This window comes from Tachyglossus aculeatus, chromosome 4 (genome assembly GCF_015852505.1).
Source record: "Tachyglossus aculeatus isolate mTacAcu1 chromosome 4, mTacAcu1.pri, whole genome shotgun sequence".
NCBI lineage: Eukaryota > Metazoa > Chordata > Mammalia > Monotremata > Tachyglossidae > Tachyglossus > Tachyglossus aculeatus.
In genome coordinates this window covers 126,272,136-126,294,476 of record NC_052069.1, presented here as the reverse complement: position 1 = coordinate 126,294,476, position 22,341 = coordinate 126,272,136, and the positions used below count along the sequence as shown (strand labels likewise).

At 61.7% G+C, this 22,341-nt stretch overlaps 1 protein-coding gene across 1 annotated transcript; it reads right to left on the bottom strand.

Annotated features, from left to right (window-relative positions):
• Positions 1-559: 559 nt before the first annotated feature.
• On the bottom strand, positions 560-20,450 carry LOC119927328 (epiplakin-like). Its single transcript, XM_038745933.1, is given in 3 exon segments — positions 560-6,100; positions 6,102-9,365; positions 20,382-20,450. Coding segments are annotated over 2 exon segments (8,652 nt in total). The 5' UTR covers positions 9,300-9,365; positions 20,382-20,450; the 3' UTR covers positions 560-646.
• Between the last annotated feature and the right edge of the window lie 1,891 nt (positions 20,451-22,341).

Genomic DNA, 22,341 nt, shown 5'->3' with positions numbered 1-22,341 from the left:
AATAGAATGTCGGGCTCGTTACAAGAAATCGAAAATTATAGAAGGTGCAGCAGAAAAAAGTGATGGGCTTTACTGAGTGCAGTGCATTGTAAGACTCAATTGATGGTATTGATCGAGTGCTTATGGTGTGTGCAGAGCACTGTACTAAACATTAGGGAGAGTAAAATGCAAAAGAGATGGTAGCAGTGATCCTTGAAGAGAATGAGCTATGCATCTGGGAACTACATTAGAAGCACAAGAAATTTTCCCTGTCTACGAGGAACTAATGCAACATAATGTACAGCTTAAACTCGTTCAAAATTCCACCCCATCTGCAAAAGGGAAACCAGGCACCTCAGAAATGAATACTGCTATTGGGTGGCAAAGCAATTAAATGTCTATGAAGGGTATGGTAAAGTAAAATGGAAATTCAATTGAGCAATGTAGTGTTTATTCAAGGAAAAGAAACAAAAAATTGGTATAAAAAAAGTAGAAACTGTGGTACACTCTCTACTGCAAGGTGTTAACAACTCTGGCAAAACCAAAAAAACATTTTATGATCACAAAATGATGCAGAACTGAAAAATGGAAAAAAAGTGATTGGGTATTGAAAAATGAAAGTGAGGAAGGGGACACACAGCTGTGATTCCCTGCGGGGCGCACCCACTCACTCGAGGGACAGAAAGAGAAGGCCGGTGCCCGGGTCAGGGAGGCAGCGGCGCAGCAGCTGCAGGTAGGTGAGGTTCTCGTGGGTGTTGGGGTCGAAGAAGCCCTTGGTGTCGTCCGCCGGGTCGGCCAGGATCCGGCTCATCTCCTCGTCGAAGTAGCCGCGCTGGTAGGCCACCTCCACGGGGACGCGGTGGCTGTGCACGGGGTCGACCACGCCGCCCGTGGCGATCTGGGCCTCCAGCAGCCGCACGCCGTGGTCCTTGACGATCAGGTCCTTCTTCATGGCCTGGAAGAGGGAGAGGGGCTCGCCGGTGTAGGGGTCCGTGTAGCCGGTCACGGCCCGCTCGGCCGACAGCAGCTTCTCGCGGAGCTCCCCGCCCACCAGGCCCGCGGCCACGGCCTCCTCCACGGAGAGCCGCCGGTTCTCCAGCGGGTCGATGACGAAGCCCGTGGCCGCCTGGGCCTCCAGGAGCACCAGGGCCGTGCCGGGCCGCAGGATGCCCTTCCACATGGCCTGGTAGATGCTCATCTTCTCCCGCTTGGCCGGGTCCGCCCGGGAGGGCACCAGGACCCCGGCGATGCAGCTGGTCCCCTCCAGGTACCGCCGGACCGAGTCCATCTCCGTGACCTGCTTCAGGGTCTTGGTCCCCTCGGCCAGGTCCCGCAGGGTCTCCACGCTGATGATCTTGGAGTCGCACAGCTGCGAGGCCGACACCTGGCGCCGGAGGCCCCGGAAGGAGACCTTGCCGGCCTTCCGCTCCGTCTCCTCCACGGCGGCCGTCAGGGCGGCCGTCAGGGCCGCCAGGGTCAGGGCCCCCGAGCGGAACCGCTCCAGCAGGTCCCGCCGCCCGGCCTCGTCCAGGTAGCTGGAGGAGAGGACGTCCCACACCGGGACCCGCCGCCCCTTAAAGCGGCCCACGGCGAGCTCCATGGTGGCGGCCCGCAGGGCGGCCTCGGCGTCGGGTCCCGGGCCGGCCCGCGGGGCGGCCTCGGCCTCGGCGTCGGGCCCCGGGCCGGCCCGCCCCTCCTCGGCCTCCTCGACGACGTCGGCCAGCCGGCGGGTCAGGGCCGGCAGGGTCAGGGCGCCGGAGCCGAACCCGTCCAGGAGCTCCTGCCTCTCGGGCTCCCGCAGGTAGTCGGAGCTGAGGACCCGCCACACGCTGACCGCCGGGCCCCGGAGCGGCCCGCGCCTGACCTCCATGGTGGCGGCCCCCAGGGCCTCCCGCGCCGTGGGCCGGGCCGGGGGCTCGGCCGCCCGGCCCTCCCGCTCCCCGGGGCGGGCCGCGGCCTCGGCGGCCAGGGCGGCCAGGGCGGCGCCCAGCTCCTCCAGGCCCAGGGTCCCCGCCTGGTAGCCCCCGAGCAGCTCCTGCCGCCGGGCCTCGCTGACGTAGCTGGAGAAGAGGAGCTCCCACAGGGAGACGGCCTGGCCCTGGAAGAGGGCCGCGCTGCCGGCGGCCGGGGCGGCCTGCAGGGCCGTGCGGGCCTGCTCGCCCAGCTGGAAGACGGCGGAGCCCGGGGCGGCCAGCTGCAGCATGGAGAGCCCGGTGTCCGGGTCGCGCACGCAGCGGCGCAGCAGCTGCAGGTAGGTGAGGTTCTCGTGGGTGTTGGGGTCGAAGAAGCCCTTGGTGTCGTCCGCCGGGTCGGCCAGGATCCGGCTCATCTCCTCGTCGAAGTAGCCGCGCTGGTAGGCCACCTCCACGGGGACGCGGTGGCTGTGCACGGGGTCGACCACGCCGCCCGTGGCGATCTGGGCCTCCAGCAGCCGCACGCCGTGGTCCTTGACGATCAGGTCCTTCTTCATGGCCTGGAAGAGGGAGAGGGGCTCGCCGGTGTAGGGGTCCGTGTAGCCGGTCACGGCCCGCTCGGCCGACAGCAGCTTCTCGCGGAGCTCCCCGCCCACCAGGCCCGCGGCCACGGCCTCCTCCACGGAGAGCCGCCGGTTCTCCAGCGGGTCGATGACGAAGCCCGTGGCCGCCTGGGCCTCCAGGAGCACCAGGGCCGTGCCGGGCCGCAGGATGCCCTTCCACATGGCCTGGTAGATGCTCATCTTCTCCCGCTTGGCCGGGTCCGCCCGGGAGGGCACCAGGACCCCGGCGATGCAGCTGGTCCCCTCCAGGTACCGCCGGACCGAGTCCATCTCCGTGACCTGCTTCAGGGTCTTGGTCCCCTCGGCCAGGTCCCGCAGGGTCTCCACGCTGATGATCTTGGAGTCGCACAGCTGCGAGGCCGACACCTGGCGCCGGAGGCCCCGGAAGGAGACCTTGCCGGCCTTCCGCTCCGTCTCCTCCACGGCGGCCGTCAGGGCGGCCGTCAGGGCCGCCAGGGTCAGGGCCCCCGAGCGGAACCGCTCCAGCAGGTCCCGCCGCCCGGCCTCGTCCAGGTAGCTGGAGGAGAGGACGTCCCACACCGGGACCCGCCGCCCCTTAAAGCGGCCCACGGCGAGCTCCATGGTGGCGGCCCGCAGGGCGGCCTCGGCGTCGGGTCCCGGGCCGGCCCGCGGGGCGGCCTCGGCCTCGGCGTCGGGCCCCGGGCCGGCCCGCCCCTCCTCGGCCTCCTCGACGACGTCGGCCAGCCGGCGGGTCAGGGCCGGCAGGGTCAGGGCGCCGGAGCCGAACCCGTCCAGGAGCTCCTGCCTCTCGGGCTCCCGCAGGTAGTCGGAGCTGAGGACCCGCCACACGCTGACCGCCGGGCCCCGGAGCGGCCCGCGCCTGACCTCCATGGTGGCGGCCCCCAGGGCCTCCCGCGCCGTGGGCCGGGCCGGGGGCTCGGCCGCCCGGCCCTCCCGCTCCCCGGGGCGGGCCGCGGCCTCGGCGGCCAGGGCGGCCAGGGCGGCGCCCAGCTCCTCCAGGCCCAGGGTCCCCGCCTGGTAGCCCCCGAGCAGCTCCTGCCGCCGGGCCTCGCTGACGTAGCTGGAGAAGAGGAGCTCCCACAGGGAGACGGCCTGGCCCTGGAAGAGGGCCGCGCTGCCGGCGGCCGGGGCGGCCTGCAGGGCCGTGCGGGCCTGCTCGCCCAGCTGGAAGACGGCGGAGCCCGGGGCGGCCAGCTGCAGCATGGAGAGCCCGGTGTCCGGGTCGCGCACGCAGCGGCGCAGCAGCTGCAGGTAGGTGAGGTTCTCGTGGGTGTTGGGGTCGAAGAAGCCCTTGGTGTCGTCCGCCGGGTCGGCCAGGATCCGGCTCATCTCCTCGTCGAAGTAGCCGCGCTGGTAGGCCACCTCCACGGGGACGCGGTGGCTGTGCACGGGGTCGACCACGCCGCCCGTGGCGATCTGGGCCTCCAGCAGCCGCACGCCGTGGTCCTTGACGATCAGGTCCTTCTTCATGGCCTGGAAGAGGGAGAGGGGCTCGCCGGTGTAGGGGTCCGTGTAGCCGGTCACGGCCCGCTCGGCCGACAGCAGCTTCTCGCGGAGCTCCCCGCCCACCAGGCCCGCGGCCACGGCCTCCTCCACGGAGAGCCGCCGGTTCTCCAGCGGGTCGATGACGAAGCCCGTGGCCGCCTGGGCCTCCAGGAGCACCAGGGCCGTGCCGGGCCGCAGGATGCCCTTCCACATGGCCTGGTAGATGCTCATCTTCTCCCGCTTGGCCGGGTCCGCCCGGGAGGGCACCAGGACCCCGGCGATGCAGCTGGTCCCCTCCAGGTACCGCCGGACCGAGTCCATCTCCGTGACCTGCTTCAGGGTCTTGGTCCCCTCGGCCAGGTCCCGCAGGGTCTCCACGCTGATGATCTTGGAGTCGCACAGCTGCGAGGCCGACACCTGGCGCCGGAGGCCCCGGAAGGAGACCTTGCCGGCCTTCCGCTCCGTCTCCTCCACGGCGGCCGTCAGGGCGGCCGTCAGGGCCGCCAGGGTCAGGGCCCCCGAGCGGAACCGCTCCAGCAGGTCCCGCCGCCCGGCCTCGTCCAGGTAGCTGGAGGAGAGGACGTCCCACACCGGGACCCGCCGCCCCTTAAAGCGGCCCACGGCGAGCTCCATGGTGGCGGCCCGCAGGGCGGCCTCGGCGTCGGGTCCCGGGCCGGCCCGCGGGGCGGCCTCGGCCTCGGCGTCGGGCCCCGGGCCGGCCCGCCCCTCCTCGGCCTCCTCGACGACGTCGGCCAGCCGGCGGGTCAGGGCCGGCAGGGTCAGGGCGCCGGAGCCGAACCCGTCCAGGAGCTCCTGCCTCTCGGGCTCCCGCAGGTAGTCGGAGCTGAGGACCCGCCACACGCTGACCGCCGGGCCCCGGAGCGGCCCGCGCCTGACCTCCATGGTGGCGGCCCCCAGGGCCTCCCGCGCCGTGGGCCGGGCCGGGGGCTCGGCCGCCCGGCCCTCCCGCTCCCCGGGGCGGGCCGCGGCCTCGGCGGCCAGGGCGGCCAGGGCGGCGCCCAGCTCCTCCAGGCCCAGGGTCCCCGCCTGGTAGCCCCCGAGCAGCTCCTGCCGCCGGGCCTCGCTGACGTAGCTGGAGAAGAGGAGCTCCCACAGGGAGACGGCCTGGCCCTGGAAGAGGGCCGCGCTGCCGGCGGCCGGGGCGGCCTGCAGGGCCGTGCGGGCCTGCTCGCCCAGCTGGAAGACGGCGGAGCCCGGGGCGGCCAGCTGCAGCATGGAGAGCCCGGTGTCCGGGTCGCGCACGCAGCGGCGCAGCAGCTGCAGGTAGGTGAGGTTCTCGTGGGTGTTGGGGTCGAAGAAGCCCTTGGTGTCGTCCGCCGGGTCGGCCAGGATCCGGCTCATCTCCTCGTCGAAGTAGCCGCGCTGGTAGGCCACCTCCACGGGGACGCGGTGGCTGTGCACGGGGTCGACCACGCCGCCCGTGGCGATCTGGGCCTCCAGCAGCCGCACGCCGTGGTCCTTGACGATCAGGTCCTTCTTCATGGCCTGGAAGAGGGAGAGGGGCTCGCCGGTGTAGGGGTCCGTGTAGCCGGTCACGGCCCGCTCGGCCGACAGCAGCTTCTCGCGGAGCTCCCCGCCCACCAGGCCCGCGGCCACGGCCTCCTCCACGGAGAGCCGCCGGTTCTCCAGCGGGTCGATGACGAAGCCCGTGGCCGCCTGGGCCTCCAGGAGCACCAGGGCCGTGCCGGGCCGCAGGATGCCCTTCCACATGGCCTGGTAGATGCTCATCTTCTCCCGCTTGGCCGGGTCCGCCCGGGAGGGCACCAGGACCCCGGCGATGCAGCTGGTCCCCTCCAGGTACCGCCGGACCGAGTCCATCTCCGTGACCTGCTTCAGGGTCTTGGTCCCCTCGGCCAGGTCCCGCAGGGTCTCCACGCTGATGATCTTGGAGTCGCACAGCTGCGAGGCCGACACCTGGCGCCGGAGGCCCCGGAAGGAGACCTTGCCGGCCTTCCGCTCCGTCTCCTCCACGGCGGCCGTCAGGGCGGCCGTCAGGGCCGCCAGGGTCAGGGCCCCCGAGCGGAACCGCTCCAGCAGGTCCCGCCGCCCGGCCTCGTCCAGGTAGCTGGAGGAGAGGACGTCCCACACCGGGACCCCGCCGCACCTTAAAGCGGCCCACGGCGAGCTCCATGGTGGCGGCCCGCAGGGCGGCCTCGGCGTCGGGTCCCGGGCCGGCCCGCGGGGCGGCCTCGGCCTCGGCGTCGGGCCCCGGGCCGGCCCGCCCCTCCTCGGCCTCCTCGACGACGTCGGCCAGCCGGCGGGTCAGGGCCGGCAGGGTCAGGGCGCCGGAGCCGAACCCGTCCAGGAGCTCCTGCCTCTCGGGCTCCCGCAGGTAGTCGGAGCTGAGGACCCGCCACACGCTGACCGCCGGGCCCCGGAGCGGCCCGCGCCTGACCTCCATGGTGGCGGCCCCCAGGGCCTCCCGCGCCGTGGGCCGGGCCGGGGGCTCGGCCGCCCGGCCCTCCCGCTCCCCGGGGCGGGCCGCGGCCTCGGCGGCCAGGGCGGCCAGGGCGGCGCCCAGCTCCTCCAGGCCCAGGGTCCCCGCCTGGTAGCCCCCGAGCAGCTCCTGCCGCCGGGCCTCGCTGACGTAGCTGGAGAAGAGGAGCTCCCACAGGGAGACGGCCTGGCCCTGGAAGAGGGCCGCGCTGCCGGCGGCCGGGGCGGCCTGCAGGGCCGTGCGGGCCTGCTCGCCCAGCTGGAAGACGGCGGAGCCCGGGGCGGCCAGCTGCAGCATGGAGAGCCCGGTGTCCGGGTCGCGCACGCAGCGGCGCAGCAGCTGCAGGTAGGTGAGGTTCTCGTGGGTGTTGGGGTCGAAGAAGCCCTTGGTGTCGTCCGCCGGGTCGGCCAGGATCCGGCTCATCTCCTCGTCGAAGTAGCCGCGCTGGTAGGCCACCTCCACGGGGACGCGGTGGCTGTGCACGGGGTCGACCACGCCGCCCGTGGCGATCTGGGCCTCCAGCAGCCGCACGCCGTGGTCCTTGACGATCAGGTCCTTCTTCATGGCCTGGAAGAGGGAGAGGGGCTCGCCGGTGTAGGGGTCCGTGTAGCCGGTCACGGCCCGCTCGGCCGACAGCAGCTTCTCGCGGAGCTCCCCGCCCACCAGGCCCGCGGCCACGGCCTCCTCCACGGAGAGCCGCCGGTTCTCCAGCGGGTCGATGACGAAGCCCGTGGCCGCCTGGGCCTCCAGGAGCACCAGGGCCGTGCCGGGCCGCAGGATGCCCTTCCACATGGCCTGGTAGATGCTCATCTTCTCCCGCTTGGCCGGGTCCGCCCGGGAGGGCACCAGGACCCCGGCGATGCAGCTGGTCCCCTCCAGGTACCGCCGGACCGAGTCCATCTCCGTGACCTGCTTCAGGGTCTTGGTCCCCTCGGCCAGGTCCCGCAGGGTCTCCACGCTGATGATCTTGGAGTCGCACAGCTGCGAGGCCGACACCTGGCGCCGGAGGCCCCGGAAGGAGACCTTGCCGGCCTTCCGCTCCGTCTCCTCCACGGCGGCCGTCAGGGCGGCCGTCAGGGCCGCCAGGGTCAGGGCCCCCGAGCGGAACCGCTCCAGCAGGTCCCGCCGCCCGGCCTCGTCCAGGTAGCTGGAGGAGAGGACGTCCCACACCGGGACCCGCCGCCCCTTAAAGCGGCCCACGGCGAGCTCCATGGTGGCGGCCCGCAGGGCGGCCTCGGCGTCGGGTCCCGGGCCGGCCCGCGGGGCGGCCTCGGCCTCGGCGTCGGGCCCCGGGCCGGCCCGCCCCTCCTCGGCCTCCTCGACGACGTCGGCCAGCCGGCGGGTCAGGGCCGGCAGGGTCAGGGCGCCGGAGCCGAACCCGTCCAGGAGCTCCTGCCTCTCGGGCTCCCGCAGGTAGTCGGAGCTGAGGACCCGCCACACGCTGACCGCCGGGCCCCGGAGCGGCCCGCGCCTGACCTCCATGGTGGCGGCCCCCAGGGCCTCCCGCGCCGTGGGCCGGGCCGGGGGCTCGGCCGCCCGGCCCTCCCGCTCCCCGGGGCGGGCCGCGGCCTCGGCGGCCAGGGCGGCCAGGGCGGCGCCCAGCTCCTCCAGGCCCAGGGTCCCCGCCTGGTAGCCCCCGAGCAGCTCCTGCCGCCGGGCCTCGCTGACGTAGCTGGAGAAGAGGAGCTCCCACAGGGAGACGGCCTGGCCCTGGAAGAGGGCCGCGCTGCCGGCGGCCGGGGCGGCCTGCAGGGCCGTGCGGGCCTGCTCGCCCAGCTGGAAGACGGCGGAGCCCGGGGCGGCCAGCTGCAGCATGGAGAGCCCGGTGTCCGGGTCGCGCACGCAGCGGCGCAGCAGCTGCAGGTAGGTGAGGTTCTCGTGGGTGTTGGGGTCGAAGAAGCCCTTGGTGTCGTCCGCCGGGTCGGCCAGGATCCGGCTCATCTCCTCGTCGAAGTAGCCGCGCTGGTAGGCCACCTCCACGGGGACGCGGTGGCTGTGCACGGGGTCGACCACGCCGCCCGTGGCGATCTGGGCCTCCAGCAGCCGCACGCCGTGGTCCTTGACGATCAGGTCCTTCTTCATGGCCTGGAAGAGGGAGAGGGGCTCGCCGGTGTAGGGGTCCGTGTAGCCGGTCACGGCCCGCTCGGCCGACAGCAGCTTCTCGCGGAGCTCCCCGCCCACCAGGCCCGCGGCCACGGCCTCCTCCACGGAGAGCCGCCGGTTCTCCAGCGGGTCGATGACGAAGCCCGTGGCCGCCTGGGCCTCCAGGAGCACCAGGGCCGTGCCGGGCCGCAGGATGCCCTTCCACATGGCCTGGTAGATGCTCATCTTCTCCCGCTTGGCCGGGTCCGCCCGGGAGGGCACCAGGACCCCGGCGATGCAGCTGGTCCCCTCCAGGTACCGCCGGACCGAGTCCATCTCCGTGACCTGCTTCAGGGTCTTGGTCCCCTCGGCCAGGTCCCGCAGGGTCTCCACGCTGATGATCTTGGAGTCGCACAGCTGCGAGGCCGACACCTGGCGCCGGAGGCCCCGGAAGGAGACCTTGCCGGCCTTCCGCTCCGTCTCCTCCACGGCGGCCGTCAGGGCGGCCGTCAGGGCCGCCAGGGTCAGGGCCCCCGAGCGGAACCGCTCCAGCAGGTCCCGCCGCCCGGCCTCGTCCAGGTAGCTGGAGGAGAGGACGTCCCACACCGGGACCCGCCGCCCCTTAAAGCGGCCCACGGCGACCTCCATGGTGGCGGCCCCTAGCGACTTCTTCATTTCTGCCTTCAGGGGCTTTTTTCCCTCAGTGCCGTTAACTGTGCTGGCAGCATCTCCATCAATTCTCGCGCCATTCACTGCCGCTTTCACAGTGCCATTCATTTTGCAGTGCCGTGTGTGGACCAACCGTCCTCACCTTTATTATTTGGCTCCTCACTGGGTTGTATCCTAGGATTCGGAGAAGAAGGTGAAATATTTGACCTGCATGTCACCCCCCAACCTACTGAGCCCCAGACCGGTGTGTTCCCAGCCCTTTGCCCTCATCCCTTAGTTGCAGGGAAGGTCTGGGGCCTCCCTCGCACCTGTTGGTGGTCCCGCAGTCATGGGGTGGATGTCAGTCCCCTTTCGGGAATGAGCCACCCTCCCAAGTCCTTAGTACAGTGCTCCGTACATAGGAATCACTCCATGAATGCCCCTGATGGATTGATCAATTGATGACCCCAAGCATTACATCTTCATCCCACCCTGCAGCTCCCATCCAGAGCCTTGGAAATGTCGGAGAGCAGGAGACCTGGGTGACAATGGGATGCCAATTGATCCACCCTACACTTCACTGTCTTTGTCCCTATGGTGTATTGTCCCCCTATTGACCCATTGGACAGGTGAGCCCACCAGGTGAGTGGATTTCATCACCCAGCCACCCCACCCCACCCCCCTTGCTGACCTTCCTGTCTCCCGTCTCTCCTCACTTCAGTCCATACTTGACTCTGCTGCCCGGATCATTTTTCTATAAAAACGCTCAGGACACGTTTCTCCACTACTCAAGAAACTCTTGTGATTGTCCATCCACCTCTGCATCAAACAAAATCTTCTCACAATTGCCTTTAAATCACTCCACCACCTCCAACCCCTTGCTTATATTTTTCCTCCTATCCCATAAAACTTTAGCCTTCTTGTGGGCGGGAATCTTTGTCAACTGACTCTACTGTCTCATACTCTCCCAAGTACTTAATAGAGTGCCCTGTACGCAGAGAAGCACCGTGGCACAGTGGCAAGAGCACGGGCTTGGGAGTCAGAGGACATGGGTTCTGATCCCTGCTCCACCACTAGTCTGCTGTGTGACCTTGGGCAAGTCACTTAACTTCTCTGTGCCTCAGTTCTCTCATCTGTAAAATGGGGATTAAATCTGTGAGCCCCACGAGGGACAACCCTTCAAAGCCCTACTTCCCTTCAAATCCCTACTGAGAGCTCACCTCCTCCAGGGGCCCTTCCCAGACTGAGCCCCCTCCTTCCTCTCCCCCTCTTCCCCCTCCCCATCCCCCCCACCTTACCTCCTTCCCCTCCCCACAGCACCTGTATATATGTATATATATTTGTACGTATTTATTACTCTATTTTATTTGTACATATTTATTCTATTTATTTTATTTTGTTAATATATTTTGCTTTGTTCTCTGTCTCCCCTTTCTAGACTGTGAGCCCACTGTTGGGTAGGGACCGTCTCTATATGTTGCCAACTTGTACTTCCCAAGCGCTTAGTACAGTGCTCTGCACACAGTAAGCACTCAAAAAATCCAATTGAATGAATGAATGAATGAATGAACCCGATTATCTTGTATCTACCCCAAGCGCTTAGAACAGTGCTTGGCACATAGTAAGCGATCATCACGTACCATCGACCGATTCATCTGGAACCCCTCTCTCCTTTCAATCAGCAGCTCTGAAGGCCTTCTGAAATCTCACCCTCTCCCGGAGCCCTTTTCTTCTCCTCTGGTCACATCCTTCCAACTGTCACCTCAGCATTTTGCCCTCAACCATGACCCGTAGCATACTTATAAATATCAATTTACCTTGTCTACTATTTAAACACTTACTCTTCCTTCCTACCTTTTCATTTACTTTCCAGCTATCTGTACATTATTTTGCACCTGTCACCGCCATGGGATTGTAAACTCCTTAAGGGGAAGAATTGTATCTTCTTCTGCTATGTGCCCTTCCAAGTCAATACTGTCGAACCAGTATGGCTGTGCCAAGGTGAACCTGGGCCCGGACCCAGGGGACGGGTGACAATGGCCTAGTGGGTAGAGCACGGTCCTGGGGAGTCAGGAGGACCTGGGTTCTAATCCCAGCTCTACCACTTGCCTGCTGTGCAGTTTTGGGCAAGTCGCTTCACTTCTCTGGGCCTCAGTTCCCTCATCTGTAAAATGGGGATTAAGACCGTGACCCACTTTGGGTCATGGACTGTGTCCAACCTGATTAGCTTGTATCTAACCCAGCGCCTAGTACGGTGCGCGGCACACAGTCAGCACTTAACAAATACGATTTTTAAAAAACAGTGGAAAGTTGCTGGTCCCAACGACCCCTCTGGTACTGGCCTGGCATGGCCCGACAGGCATGAGGTTGCCAAAAAGTTCAGCAATCTGCATTTTGTAATTTGGAAAGGTGGAGGAAGGGGTCCCCCTCCTCATGGAGACTTTAAGATCACTGTGAGCAGGGAACGTGTCTGCCAACTGCGTTGTATTCTCTTCTCCCAAGCGCTCAATCCAGTGCTCGGCAGGCAGTAAGCACTCAATAAATTCTATCGGATGGATGGGTGGATGAATGGATTGAAAAGGATCCCTAGATTTCCAATGAACTTCCACCCCGAGACCCTTCAAACTGCTGCTCGGGCGTGGGTCTGGACATCAACCCTACACCATCGATGCCCTTGGTGACCTGAGGGTATTTAGTATTTGTCCCACCCTCAGCACCGCAAGACTTATTTCAATACTATAGTAAATGTTATAGTATGTTAAATTTTGAGCCTTCATAACATATTAAATGAAATTACATATAATACATCATTTTATTTTTATACGGCATTTGTTAAGCGCTTACTGTGTGTCAGGCACCGTACTAAGCACTGGGGCCGATACCAGCTAATCAGGTGGGACCCAGTCCCTATTCCACATGGAGCTCACAGTATTAATTCCCATTTTACAGGGGAGGTAACTGGGGCACAGAGAAGTTAAATGACTTGCCCAAAGTCACACAGTAGACAAGCGGCGGAGCTGGGGTTAGAATCCGGGCCTTTCTGACTTTCAGAAGGACATTTATTTATTGATAATAAATCCTAATTACAAAAATTATATGTTATAAATATATTTACACATTACATTATAGATCTGGTATACACCATTATTTGTTATAATAATAATAACATTTGTTAAACACTTATTATGTCCCAAGCACTGTTCTAAGCGCTGGGTTAGATACAAGGTTATCAGATTGTCCCACGTGGGGCTCACAGACTGAATCCCCATTTTACAGACGAGGTAACAGGCACAGAGAAGTTGTGACTTACCCAAAGTCACACAGCTAACAAGTGGCGGAGCCGGGATTAGAACCCACGACCTCTGACTCCCAACTCCATGCTCTTTCCACTAAGCCACACATATTTCCACTAAGCCCTCCCGGCCCCACTTCCAACTTCTTTAACGACTTTGACCCCTTCCTCACCTTCCTTCTCTCCTTCTCCATGCCCACTCTGATCCTCGGAGACTTCAACATCCACATGGATATCCCTGATGACTCCTCTGCCGCCCACCTTCTATCTCTCCTCGACGTTGCCAACCTCTCCCTCCACCCCACCTCACCCACTCACCAACTTGGTCATAACCACAACCTCATCATCTCCTACCGCTGCACTGTGTCCACCCTCACCAACTCTGAAATCCCTCTCCCTGATCATAATCTTCTCACCTGCCTCCTCACTCACACTCCTTTCCCCTGTAAATCCATATTACTCTCTCACAGAGATCTCCGCTCTCTTGACCCCATCCATCTTTCGGAAAGCCTCACACCCCACCTCGCCGCCCTCTCCTCTCTACCCAGTCTTGATGATCAGATTACTGCTCTCAACTCTACCCTTTCTACTCAGCTAGACTCACTAGCTCCCCTTTCCCTTGGCCGCTCTCGTACCACTAACCCACAGCCCTGGATCACTGCCACTGTCCACCTCCTTCGCTCTTAGGCTCGAGCTGCCGAACGCTGCTGGCGAAAGTCTTAACACCATGCCAACCTCGTTCACTTCAAGTTTATCCTTTCCCGCCTTAACTCAGCCCTCTCCTCTGCCAGACAAAACTATTTTTCCTTCCTTATTGACACCCATGCCCATCATCCCCGCCAGCTCTTCCGTACATTCAACTCCCTTCTCAGGCCCCCGGTTCCTCCCCCTCCTCCTTCCCTCACCCCCAACGATCTGGCCTTCTACTTCATTAACAAAATTAAATCCATCAGGTCTGACCTCCCCAAAGTCACTTCCCCCCCTTCTCCAACCCCCCGGCTCTCAACACTCTCTGCTACTCTCCTATCCTTCCCAGCAGTATCCTCAGAGGAGCTCTCCTCCCTCCTCTCAAGTGCTACTCCGGCCACCTGTGCTTCTGACCCCATTCCCTCTCATCTCATGAAATCTCTCGCTCCGTCCCTTCTCCCCTCCTTAACTTCCATCTTCAACCGCTCACTCTCCACTGGTTCCTTCCCCTCTGCCTTCAAACATGCCCATGTCTCTCCCATCCTAAAAAAACCCTCTCTTGACCCCACCTCACCTTCTAGTTATCGCCCCATATCCCTCCTACCATTCCTTTCCAAACTCCTTGAACGAGTTGTCTACACGCGCTGCCTCGAATTCCTCAACAACAACTCTCTCCTCAACCCCCTCCAGTCTGGCTTCCGTCCCCTACATTCCACGGAAACTGCCCTCTCAAAGGTCACCAATGACCTCCTGCTTGCCAAATCCAACGGCTCCTACTCTGTCCTAATCCTCCTCGACCTCTCAGCTGCCTTCGACACTGTGGACCACCCCCTTCTCCTCAACACGCTATCTGACCTTGGCTTCACAGGCTCCGTCCTCTCCTGGTTCTCCTCATCTCTCCGGTCATTCATTCTCAGTCTCTTTTGCAGGCTCCTCCTCCCCCTCCCATCCCCTTACTGTGGGGGTTCCCCAAGGTTCAGTGCTTGGTCCCCTTCTGTTCTTGATCTACACGCACTCCCTTGGTGACCTCATTTGCTCCCACGGCTTCAACTATCATCTCTACGCTGATGACACCCAGATCTACATCTCTGCCCCTGCTCTCTCCCCCTCTCTCCAGGCTCGCACCTCCTCCTGCCTTCAGGACATCTCCATCTGGATGTCTGCCCGCCACCTAAAACTCAACATGTCGAAGACTGAACTCCTTGTCTTCCCTCCCAAACCCTGCCCTCTCCCTGACTTTCCCATCTCTGTTGACGGCACTACCATCCTTCCCGTCTCACAAGCCCGCAACCTTGGTGTCATCCTTGACTCCGCTCTCTCATTCACCCCTCACATCCAAGCCGCCACCAAAACCGGCCGGTCTCAGCTCCGCAACATTGCCAAGATCCGCCCTTTCCTCTCCATCCATACCGCTACCCTGCTCATTCAAGCTCTCATCCTATCCCGTCTGGACTACTGCATCAGCCTTCTCTCTGATCTCCCATCCTCGTGTCTCTCCCCACTTCAATCCATACTTCATGCTGCTGCCCGGGTTGTCTTTGTCCAGAAACGCTCTGGGCATGTTACTCCCCTCCTCAAAAATCTCCAGTGGCTACCAATCAATCTGGGCATCAGGCAGAATCTCCTCACCCTGGGCTTCAAGGCTCTCCATCACCTCGCCCCCTCCTACTTCACCTCCCTTCTCTCCTTCTCCAGCCCACCCCGTACCCTCCACTCCTCTGCCGCTAATCTCCTCACTGTACCTCGTTCTCACCTGTCCCGCCATCGACCCCTGGCCCACGTCATCCCCCTGGCCTGGAATGCCCTCCCTCTGCCCATCCACCAAGCTAGCTCTCTTCCTCCCTTCAAGGCCCTACTGAGAGCTCACCTCCTCCAGGAGGCCTCCCCAGACTGAGCCCCTTCCTTCCTCTCCCCCTCGTCCCCCTCTCCATCCCCCCCATCTTACCTCCTTCCCTTCCCCACAGCACCTGTATATATGCATATATATTTGTACATATTTATTACTCTATTTATTTATTTATTTATTTATTTTACTTGTACCTATCTATTCTATTTATTTTATTTTGTTAGTATGTTTTGTTTTGTTTTTTTCTGTCTCCCCCTTTTAGACTGTGATCCCACTCTTGGGTAGGGACTGTCTCTATATGTTGCCAACTTGTACTTCCCAAGCGCTTAGTACAGTGCTCTGCACACAGTAAGCACTCAATAAATACGATTGATTGATTGATTGATATTAATGGCTTTCTCCCCCTCTAGACTGTAAACCTGTTGTGGGCAGAGAGCGGGTCTTCCAACTCTGTTGGGTTGTCCTCTCCCAAGTGATTAGTCCAGTGCTCTGCACACAGAAAGCACTCAATAAATACCATTGATGGATTGATTGAATGATTCATTCAGTCTTATTTATAGAGCACTCACTGGATGCAGAGCACTGCACTAAGCGCTTGGGAAAGTACAACACAATAATAAACAATGACATTTCCTGCCCGCAAAGAGCTCAACAGTCTAGAGTGAGGGAGACGGACATCAATACAAGTAAATAGAGTTACAGAACTTTACGTAAATGCTTTGGGGCTGTGACGGGGGGAAGAGCAAAGGGAGCATGTCAGGGTGATGCAGAAGGGAGTGGGAGATGAGGATCAGTGGGGCTTAGTCTGGGAAGCCTTCTCGGAGGAGATGCGCTGAGATCTCGGAGGATAAGGCTTTGAAGAGGGGAGAGAGTGGTTGTCTGTCAGATTAGAGAAGGGAGGGCATTCCAGGCCAGAGGTGGGACATGAGCGAGGCGTCGGCAGCAAGACAGGGGAGATTGAGGCCCAGTGAGAAGGTTAGCACCAGAGGAGCGAAGTGGGCGGGCAGGCTGGGTTATAGAAGGAGAGAAGCGAGGTGAGGTAAGAGGGGGCAAAGTGATGGAGTGCTTTAAAGCCAATGGAGAGGAGTTTTCGTTTGCTCTGGAGGTGGATGGGCAACCACTGGAGTTTCTTGAGGAGTGGGACGATGTGTCCAGAATGTTTTTGTAGAAAGATGAGCTGGGCAGCAGAGTGAAGTATGGACTGGAGTGGGGAGAGACAGGAGTCTGAGCGGTCAGCAAGGAGTCTGATGGCAGTAATCCAGGCAGGAGAGAGTGAGTGTAACAACACGGTAGCGGTAGGGATGGAGAGGAAAGGGTGGATTATAATGATGTTGTGAAGGTGGGACCGACAAGATTTGGTGAAGGATTGAATATGTGGGTTGAATGAGAGAGAGGAGTCAAGGATAAAGCCAAGGCTACGGTCTTGGAAGACAGGGAGGATGGTGATGCCATCCACGATGATGGGAAAGGCTTTGGGTGGGGAGATCAGGAGTTCTGTTTTAGACATGGTGGTAAGTTTGAGGTGACGGGAGGACATCCAAGTAGCGATGTTTTGAAGGCAGGAGGAGATGCGAGACTGGAGAGAGGGGGAGAGAGGGAGAGAGAGAGAGAGATCAGGGCTGGAGACGTAGACTTGCTTGTCATCTGCAAAGAGGTGGTAGTTGAAGCCAAGGGAGAGAAAGAGTTCTCCAAGGGAGTGGGTGTAGATGGTGAATAGAAGGGGGCCCAGAACTGAACCTTGAGGGTCCCCCACAGTTAGGGGGGCGGGAGACAGAGGAGGCGCCCATGAAGGAGGCTGAGAATGAACGTGAAGCAGCATGGCTTAATGGCAAGAGCCCGGGCTTGGGAGTCAGAGGTTGTGGGTTCTAATCCCGGCTCCGCTCTGCTGCTTTTTCCTGTGTGGCCTTGGGCAAGCCACTTAACTTCTCTGCGCCTCAGTTCCTTCATCTGTAAAAATGTGCATAAAGACTGTGAGCCCGAAGTGGGGCAACCTGATTACCTTGTATCTACCCAAGAGCTTAGAACAGTGCTTGACACATAGTAAGTGCTTAACAAATACCAGTATTTTATTATTATTATTATTAATGATAATAATGATAATAATAATGATAATAATAATGATAATAATGATAATAATAACGATGATAATGATAATGATAATAATAATAATAATAATAATAATCATCCAGAGGGATCAGAGGAGAATCAGGAGAGGCCAGACTCAGTGAAGCCAAGGTAGGGTAAATTCATTTGGGGAAAGGAAACCGATGGTTGATGATGTCTGTTCCCGCCCCGCAACCGCTGCTGGGTGTCCGCGGCCCCAGCACTCCCTGCCACCTGCCTGTCAGTCCGTCGGTCGTGGCCCCGCACGGCCGGTCAGACTGCACGAATCGCTGTGGCCCTGGAAAATACCCGCAGAGGGCCGCCAGCAAGGCCGGGCAGTGATGGGATGGGTTGGGATGGGCCGGGATGGGATGGGATGGGATGGGCTGGACTGGGATTGGATGGGCTGGGCTGGGATGGGCCAAGCTAGGATGGGATGGGCCCAGATGGGTCAGGATGGGATGGGCTGGGAAGGGTCAGGATGGAATGGGCCGGGATGGGTCAGGATGGGATGGGCCGGGATGGATTGGGATGGGATGGGCCGGCCTAGGATGGGATGGGCCGGGATGGGATGGGCCGGGCTGGGATGGGCCAGGCTAGGATGGGATGGGCCGGGATGGGTCAGGTTGGGATGGGCCGGACTGGGATGGGATGGGCCGGGCTGGGATGGGCCAGGCTAGGATGGGATGGGCCGGGATGGGTCAGGTTGGGATGGGCCGGGTCAGGATGGGATGGGCCGGGATGGATTGGGATGGGATGGGCCGGGTCGGGATGTGATGGGCCGGGTCGGGATGTGATGGGCCGGGTCGGGATGGGCCGGGATGGGATGGGCTGGGCTCTAGGGGGTCCGGCGGAGGCCCGCCCTCCCCCTCCCCGCGAGCCGCAGGTTTCTGGGAAGACTCTGGCGGCTCCCCCTCTGCAGACCGCCCTGACCATTTCCTCTTCTGGAGGGATCGACCCACACACCCACCGATGGACGGACGGACGGACAGACAGACGGAGGGAGGGAGGAACAGAGGGACGGACAGAGGGAGGGAGGGAGGGACAGAAGGAGGGGCCCGGGGCGGGGGCGGCCCCCGGCCTGGGGGAAGCTGGGCCCTTGCCAGGGCAATTAGCGCGCGGCGGGGCGGGAAAAGATAATGGAAAAGATAATAATAATAATAATAATGGTATTTGTTAAGCGCTTACTATGTGCAAAGCACTATTCTAAGCGCTGGGGGGATACAAGGTGATCAGGTTGCCCCACGGGGAGGGGGGGCTCACAATCTTAATCCCCATTTTACAGATGAGGGAACCGAGGCACAGAGAAGTGAAGTAACTTGCCCCAAATCACACAGCCGATAAGCGGCAGAGCCAGGATTAGCACCCATGACTTCTGACTCCCAAGCCCGTGCCCTTTCCACTGAGCCACGCTGCGGGCAGATGGAGCCGCGGGGAGCTGCGGGGCTCCCCGGGGCCACTCACTGCACTGCACTTCTCTGGGCCTCCGGCAAATGGGGGCAGGGGGTGGGGGAAGAGCGGGAGCCCCGGTGGGGCAGGGGCTGGGCCCAACCCCATTGGCTTGGGTCCACAGCGGCGCTTAGTCCAGGGCCTGGCACTTCTCCTCGCCTCTTTCTCCCTGCCCCACAGCAGGGAGCGGGATGCAGGAGCAGGAGGAGGCGCGCGCCCCGCTAGGCCTCTCTGGTCTGGGGTGTGTCTGGCTCCGTGTGCCTGCGTGTGTGTGTGTGTGTGTGTGTGTGTGTGGTGTGTGTGTGTGTCTGTGTGTGTGTCTGTGTGTCTGTGTGCGTGTGGGGGGCGGGGGGAGGCGAGGGGGAGGGCTGTTTGGCCAGCGGGGGTTTAGGGCGGATTCCCATCTGGGGTGCCGGGGTCCGCCCTAAGAGAATAGTAATCATCACTGTGGCCTTTGTTAAGCGCTTCCTATGCGCCAGGTACTGCACTAAGCGCTGGGGTGGGTACATGCAAATGGGCGCGGATCCAGTCCCTCTCCCCATTTGACAGCTGAGGGAACTGAGGCACAGGGAAGTGAAGAGACTTGCCCAAGGCCACAGAGCAGGCGAGAACCCCCCCAGCCTCGCCCCCGGCCAGCGTCTGGCCGAGGGGAAGGGGGTCGGGCCGTGCATCCGGACGGGGACCGGGGACAGGGGGACAAGGGACAGAGGGACCGGGGACAGGGGACAGGGGGATAAGGGACAGAGGGACGGGGGATAGGGGACAGAGGGATAGGGGGATAGGGGACAGGGGGATGACGGGGATAGGGGACAGAGGGATAGGGGGATAGGGGACAGGGGGATGACGGGGATAGGGGACAGGGGATGGGGGATGGGGACAGGGGGATGACGGGGATAGGGGACAGGGGGATGACGGGGATAGGGGACAGGGGATAGGGGACGGGGGACAGGGGACGGGGGATGACGGGGACACAGGGAATAGGGAACGGGGGCGGGGGATGGGGGACAGGGGGATGGGGGATAGGGGACAGGGAGATGACGGGGATAGGGGACGGGGAGATGACGGGGACAGGGGATAGGGGAAAGGGGGCGGGGGATAGGGGACAGGGGGATAGGGGACAGGGGGATGACGAGGATAGGGAACAGGGGGCGGGGGATAGAGGACAGGGGGACAGGGGGCGGGGGATAGAGGACAGGGGGACAGGGGGACAGGGGACGGGGGACAGGAGGATAGGGGATAGAGGGACAAGGGATGGGGGCAGGGGGACAGGGGGCTGTGGGCGGGGGACGAGGGGCTGAGGGTCAGACGTCGGAGGGCACATAATAATAACAAAAATAATAATAATAATAATAATAATAATAATGATATTTGTTAAGCGCTTCCTATGTGCCAAGCACCGTTCTAAGCGCTGGGGAGGATGCAAGGTGATCAGGTTGTCCCACGTGGGGCTCACAGGCCTCATCCCCATTTCCCCGATGAGGTGACTGAGGCCCAGGGAAGTGAAGTGACTCCCCCACGGTGAGCCGGCAGACAAGTGTCGGGGGCGGGATTCGAACCCCCGCCCCGTGAGTGCCGAGCCCGGGCTCTTTCCACCAGGACGTGGGGCCGGCGCGCCAGGAGTTTCCGTCCCCTCCGGCCGCATTACCTCCGGGGCCGGGGCCGAGGCCGGGGCCGGGGCCGCCCTAGGCTCCGGGCTGTCCGTCCGCCCGTCCGCCCGCCCGCCCGTCCGCCCGCGGACCAGAGGGGCAGGGCTGGAGAGGCGGAGGCGCGACCCCCGGGCCCCCGTCCGTCCGCCCGCCCGCCCGTCCGCCCGCCCGTCCTCCCGCCCGCTCACCTGGCTGTCCCGGGGCCGGCGGCAGGGGCAGGACCAGCTGGGGCAGGAGGGGCGTTCTGTCCCGGACTCCCGGGCTGCTCGGCTTTAAACCCGCCTCCCCCCCCCGGGCCCCGCTCCTCCTCCTCCCCCTCCTCCCCCCCCGTTCCCCCGGCCCGGCTCTGCCCGGCCCTGAGGACCCTGCGGGCCCGGGCCCTGCCCCTGCCCTCCTCCCTGCCCTGCAGCCGGGGCCGGGGAGAGAGCAGGCCGGACGGGCCAGGGGCCTGGAGGGGACGGAGAGGAGAGGAGAGGAGGAGAGGAGGAGAGGGGAGGGGAGGGGAGGGGAGGGGAGGGGAGGGGAGGGGAGGCCCGCCCGCCCGCCTGCCCGCCCGCCTGCCCGCTGGCCCGCCGGGCTGGGACCCTACCACCCACCCACCCTTTCGCTCCCTCTGACTCTCTCCCTTTTTCTCTTTCTCCTTCTTTCACCTAGCTCTTTACCTTTGCCTCTTTCTTGATCCTTTCTCTTTCTCCTTTCTCTTTCTTCCTCCTTTCTCCTTTTTCCTCCTCCTTTCTCTTTCACCTTTTCTTTCTTTCTCCTTTCCCTTTCACCTTTCTCTTTTTCCCCTTTCCCTTTCACCTTTCTCTTTTTCCGTCTCTTTCTCCTTTCTTTCCCCTTTCTCTTTTTCCCTCTCCTTCTCCTTTCTCTTTCTTCCTCCTTTCTCTTTCACCCTTCTCTTTCTTTCTCCTTTCCCTTTCACCTTTCACTTTCCCCCTCTCTTCCTCCTTTCTATTTCACCTTTCTCTTCTTCCCTCTCTTTCTCCTTACTCTTTCTTCCTCCTTTCTCTTTTCCCCTTTTTCCTTTCTTTCACCTTTCTCTTTTTCCCTCTCCTTCTCCTTTCTCTTTCTTCCTCCTTTCTCTTTCACCCTTCTCTTTCTTTCTCCTTTCCCTTTCACCTTTCACTTTTCCCCTCTCTTCCTCCTTTCTATTTCACCTTTCTCTTCTTCCCTCTCTTTCTCCTTACTCTTTCTTCCTCCTTTCTCTTTTCCCCTTTTTCCTTTCTTTCACCTTTCTCTTTTTCCCTCTCCTTCTCCTTTCTCTTTCTTCCTCCTTTCTCTTTCACCCTTCTCTTTCTTTCTCCTTTCCCTTTCACCTTTCACTTTCCCCCTCTCTTCCTCCTTTCTATTTCACCTTTCTCTTCTTCCCTCTCTTTCTCCTTACTCTTTCTTCCTCCTTTCTCTTTTCCCCTTTTTCCTTTCTTTCACCTTTCTCTTTTTCCCTCTCCTTCTCCTTTCTCTTTCTTCCTCCTTTCTCTTTCACCCTTCTCTTTCTTTCTCCTTTCCCTTTCACCTTTCACTTTTCCCCTCTCTTCCTCCTTTCTATTTCACCTTTCTCTTCTTCCCTCTCTTTCTCCTTTCTCTTTCTTCCTCCTTTCTCTTTTCCCCTTTCTCCTTCTCCTTTCTCTTTCTTCCCCCTTCCTCTTTCATCTTTCTCTTTCTTTCTCCTTTCCCTTTCACCTTTCACTTTCCCCCTCTCTTCCTCCTTTCTATTTCACCTTTCTCTTCTTCCCTCTCTTTCTCCTTTCTCTTTCTTCCTCCTTTCTCTTTCACCTTTCTCTTTCTTTCTCCCTCTCTTTCTCCTTTCTCTTTCTCCTCCCTTCTCTCTCCCCCCACCCAACTCCACACACACACACGCACCCCCCATCCACCTCCCCACCCCCCCGCACGCGCACACACACACCCACACCCACCCGCACCACCCCTCCACTGGTGCCACAGCTGGAGCCCCCTCTCTTTCGCCCACCCCCACAACCCTCCACCAAACGATATCCCATTTTGCTGAGCCCTGTTCCCCCAGCCCTGGCCCAGGCTACAGCCAATCCCTGGGTGGCATGGGGCATGCCCTGGAAAGGATTGCGTGTATGTTTGTCTATGTTTATAAGTGTTGCATGTTTGCGCATAGTGTGGGGATGGGGGGCGGTGGCG